The sequence below is a fragment of the Octopus sinensis genome, linkage group LG1, assembly GCF_006345805.1.
Source record: "Octopus sinensis linkage group LG1, ASM634580v1, whole genome shotgun sequence".
In the NCBI taxonomy this organism is placed as follows: domain Eukaryota; kingdom Metazoa; phylum Mollusca; class Cephalopoda; order Octopoda; family Octopodidae; genus Octopus; species Octopus sinensis.
The window spans coordinates 124,695,568-124,700,567 of record NC_042997.1 but is presented as its reverse complement, the minus strand read 5'-3'; the positions used below and the strand labels follow the sequence as shown (position 1 = coordinate 124,700,567).

The 5,000-nt window shown below is 36.8% G+C and overlaps 1 protein-coding gene and 1 long non-coding RNA gene across 5 annotated transcripts in view; one reads left to right on the top strand and one right to left on the bottom strand.

Annotated features, from left to right (window-relative positions):
* Window positions 1-1,690, bottom strand: part of LOC118764046 — a 15,695-nt gene extending 14,005 nt beyond the window's left edge. The window contains exon 1 of the long non-coding RNA XR_004999841.1: window positions 1,182-1,690. This is a non-coding gene — a long non-coding RNA (uncharacterized LOC118764046). The remainder of the gene's footprint in view (window positions 1-1,181) is intronic.
* Window positions 1,691-3,010: 1,320 nt separating this feature from the next.
* LOC115210959 (glutamate receptor 4) overlaps window positions 3,011-5,000 on the top strand; it is a 676,560-nt gene continuing 674,570 nt past the window's right edge. For all 4 annotated transcript variants that reach the window (XR_004999835.1, XM_029779782.2, XM_029779772.2 and 1 more), the window contains exon 1: window positions 3,011-3,361. Coding sequence is in view for 3 of the 4 variants with exons in the window: in XM_029779782.2 (XP_029635642.1) it covers window positions 3,250-3,361 (112 nt within the window). In the remaining variant the exon portion in view is untranslated. The remainder of the gene's footprint in view (window positions 3,362-5,000) is intronic.

Below are 5,000 nucleotides of genomic sequence, written 5' to 3'. Positions count from 1 at the left end.
GAGAAGTTAAAGGGGAGAGCAATATTGTACGCCGAAATATTAACCCCCTTCCCTCTCCCACAGGACTGGTGTGAAAGGTCTAAAAATGCCAATTAGCTTCGTGTTGATCAGTGAAAATCTTTCCTTCTTACGACCTGAAAAGTGCCGCCAAGACTAACAATTACCATCTTCTTCAGTTGCAGCGTACTTTCGTGTAATGTAGATCTTTTCACTCTTTTCTTTAATTCTACTCTCATTATCAGAACACATCGTTGCTTATCCTTCACATTTTCTCTCTCTCACTCTCATCTCATCTAACCTTGATCATCTCACTTTATATTTCTAATTTTCTTATATTATTATTTTTCTTCTCTATTCTGTATGATACACGATTCATTTGCAAAAAGAAAAAATTCATTTTTCTTAATACTTTTACTTTTAAGACACTTTTCATCAGCTCCCAGCTCTCTAACCTTCCCACACATGCAAAAAATTACACTTTCAACTGTTCTGTACTTGAAACGCACAAACACACATTGACTCCCAAACAAACACACTGTTTCCCTTTTCGTTATAATATATCCTATACGACAAATCACATATTTACACAAACAGTTACTTTAGTAATTTTTTTCTTCTAAGTTTTACTTTCATTTTCAAATCGCACGCCTTCTAAGCACACATGTACGCAATACATATACATATATTGATATACACACACATATATCCATAGGCATATACAGAGAAAAATCACCTGCTAATCCTACTATAACCTGCTTACACCCACACGTGAGGGCACAAACAAATACACATACCCTCAATATTTTCTTAACATCTTTTATTTCAATTGTTATTGCTTTAATTCATTACAGACGTTATTTTAAAAATTCTTCGGAATGTAATTTCGTAATTTTATTACACATATTTATTCTCCACTTTCTATTGACTTATTTTCAAAATACATTGTTAAAATATATTTTCCTTCTCTTTCATTCTTCCTTGCTTAATATTTAAGTCTGTCTTTTTGTATTTCTGTCTTTTGGTCTATCTGATTATTGTTATTTTTTTTTTTTTCGAACACAAATATAAACACACACGTATACACGCAGATATGCACATGCTGACACACATACGGAGACGGCTACAGACACCCAGATACTAACACACAGACAAAACGCACACACATACACATGCAAAAACACACAAACACACACACACAATCGCGCACAAACAACACACACATCATACAATCTTACGTATTCTGCTAGTGTTGGTTTCGGAGTCTAGCGGAATTTCCATCGACAGAATTTTAGTTCCTGCATTTCTCCTATAGGGAGAGAGAACATTGTAGTTTGTAACAGAAGCAGAAGAACAGAAGACCACAGTCAACAGATTGAGAAACTGGGATAGAACGAGAGAGAGAGAGAAGGAGAGAGAGAGAGAGAGAGAAGGAAAAAAAGAGAGAAAGAGAAGGAAGAAAGCAGAGCTCAGAAGAACAGGGGCTTTTAAGACAGTGAAAAATAGAGCGCTTGGCACGAACGAGAACAGAGCGTGTGAGGGAGAGGAACAGGAAACGAGAGAGAAAGAAAGAGAGAAAGAAAGAAGGAAAAGTATTGCAGATTGAAAATGTGAGTGAAGGAGTATATTGAAGAGAGAAAAAAAAAAACCAGAAAGAAAGAGAGAAAAAAAAAGAACTAAAAACAAAGGAAAATTGCGGGTTTTTTCATTGAAAGAAGGAAAGGATTCCAGCTGAAGTGGAGATGTGGTGAGGAAGAGGAAGAGAGCGGAGGAGAAAGAGGAGGAGGTGGCGGAGGAGGAGGAGGAAGGAGAAGGGGAGGAGGCGGAGAGGGGAGAGAGTATAAGAGAAGGAGAAGGAAGAGGAGGAGATTAAGGAACAGGTCGAACAAGTAAATCGGTGATCTGAAGGCATAGAGCTGCAGAGAAAGAAAGGAAGAAAGGGAGGCAGAAGGAAAGTAAAGCAGAATGTGAAGAAAAAAAAGAAAAGAAAGAAAAAGAAGAAGAAGAAAAGGAAAACGAAGAAGAAAAGGAAGAAAAGCGAAGCGGAAGAAAGAAGAGTAAGGAGACGAAGAGGAAGGTGAGAGGGATGAGAAAAAAGAGGAAGACAGTTGAACGGCAAATTCTATACATAAACAGCCGCATGCTATCTTAGAAAAGAGAGAAACGCATACGCACGCACATACACACATACACACACAGACACACGCACACACATACACACACAGACACACACAGACACGCACTTATGTATGTGCATACACAGATAAAAGCAAATAATAACAATTCAAACACACATACACAGAACATAGAGACCTACACTAATAATTATATATATTACACATACACATACACACGCACCACACACTGACTCTCAATCACTTATACGCTAGCGAACACACATACGCATACACTTCTGTCATACACATACACACACACACACACGCGCGCGCATACAAGCATACACAGTCATACACGCACTCATATATTAACCTAGCTAACATTTTCGAAACACAGTCGCACTTTCATACATACATATATATACATACATATATATATAACATACATACATATATATATACATACATACATATATATATACATTATATAATATATACATATATAGATATATATATATATATATATATATATATATATATATATATATATATATATATATATATGTGAATGTATGTATATATTAAATATGTACACACAGTAAAACGTACATGCACGCTATTTCATCGACAATATCAGCACCCTTTCCACCACCACCGCCACCCCCATCATCATTACAACCATCCACTTTACCATCATCAACATCATCACCATCTCCGCAACCACAACCACAACCACAGCCATCAACAACATCATCCTCATCTTCTTCACCGACATCATCACCAGCATCATCACCATCCCCACAACCACAGCAGACATCAACAGCATCATCATCATCGTCGTCGTATTTATCATTATCATCATCATCATCATCATCATCGTCATCACCACCGCTGCCACCAACATCATCCTCATCTTTATCATCAGCATCAACATCATCATCATCAACCACAGCAACAACATCACTAAGAAAGCACCAACAGCAGCAGCGGTAGAGGCCAGGCTAGATTAGTGCCAGCTTAGAACGGTACTCGCATGTGTTGCAGCGGCGCTGGCACGAAAAACTGCTGCAGTTCTTCTTGTTGTTGTTGCTGCTGCTGCTGCTGCTGTTGTTGTTGTTGTTATTGTTAGTAAAAGATGGCTTGGCAGACAATCTGTCCTCTTTATGTGGACATCTTCTTACTGGTGGCAGTGGCTAACATCACTGGATTATGGGCCACAACGGCGGCCTCACGGAACATCAAGATAGGTAAGTAACATAAAATACCTCTTTCTTCCCCGTTAATGTTGTTGTTATTACTATTATTGACGTATGGTTTACTCTCACAGCTATGACATGACTGTATAAATCTATATATCTAATATACATCGTATCTATTGTACACACAGTGAACAGCTTGTTTTTTTACACACGCAAACACACACGTATACATATGAGAATGTTTTTATACTAAACATAATATATATATAAATATGTATGTGAGAGTGTTTCTGTTCCAGTATACACTTCCGTTTATGGATTCGTCTGTGTATGTTTCACGTACTGCTTCGGCAACGTCCATCATACACGTTGAATGCCTCGCTTTACATAATGGCATGTGTAGCAGAGGAATACTACGCTGTCATTCTGCTACATTTATCTATCTATCTATGAATTTCTCTCTCACTCATTCTCTCCATCTCACTCTCTTTCTCTATCTAAATCGTTACTTCTCTCACTCTGTCTCTCTTATACGCACACGCAATCTCTGTCTCTCTCTCTGTCTATCTTTGTCTTTCTGTCTCTCTGTTTTTCTTTTATTCCATGTGTCTGTCGCTCTAGTCGTGCCTCTATACTCATCTCTCTCTGTTTATTATACATTCACACACAGACACACACATACATACACACGTGTGTGTGTGTGTTTGAATGTATGATAAAAGATAGATGTGTGCGTGTGCTCGTCTCTGTCTTTATATCACCAACACACTTATACATAACTATATCTGTGAGTATGCACGTATATATATATATATATATATATATATATATATATATATATATGTTTATGCATGTATAGACACATACACACGCTCACATATACATATATATATATATATATATATATATATATATATATATATATAGATGAATGTATGAATATGTATATGTACGTGTTGATTGTGGGTGTTTGTAACTGTACTTTTGTAATTGTGAAACTGTCATCTTTTGTATATGAGTAGAGAGAAAAAGAGACAGAGAGAGCAGCTATAAAGCGACAATGGAGAGATGTCCATTTTGTCTTTAATTGCTCTGACTATAATACAGTTCCTATATATATCCATACTATTTGAATGCCACTATATATTTCAAATGCTTTTACAAGCATCTATCTAATATTTATTCCTCTCTATATATATACGTATATTAGTCTCACGTGCAAATGTATATAATATGGTTGTCATGAATGTATATATTAGCCAATGGTGTCTCATAACACAACAACAAATGTGTTTGTGAATGTGTAATATCTATCAATGTTTAGAATGTTTACGTGGAAGCTACAGCTGGTCAACATGACAGTGTGACAGAGAAGAATCTCTGTTCTCTGGTTCGTATTCTGGAGCTGACAATACACCATGTTCTTTGCCATAAATATTCTTTGCCAGTAATATAGCTCAGTCTACCTAGCTGTAAATAGGCATTAAAGAATAATGTAGTGTATAACAGTAACTAGTGTCTAAAACTGAGTACTGTGTCACTAGCTTGCAGTGCTGAGTTCAAATTGTATCGAGGGCCGGGACCCCGTTGCCTTCACAATAATGTTTTCTGAAGGTTTGTCATATGGCCCACAGTAAATGTACACATATTCTTACTTGACCTATTGGACACGAGCTGTGTGAAACCA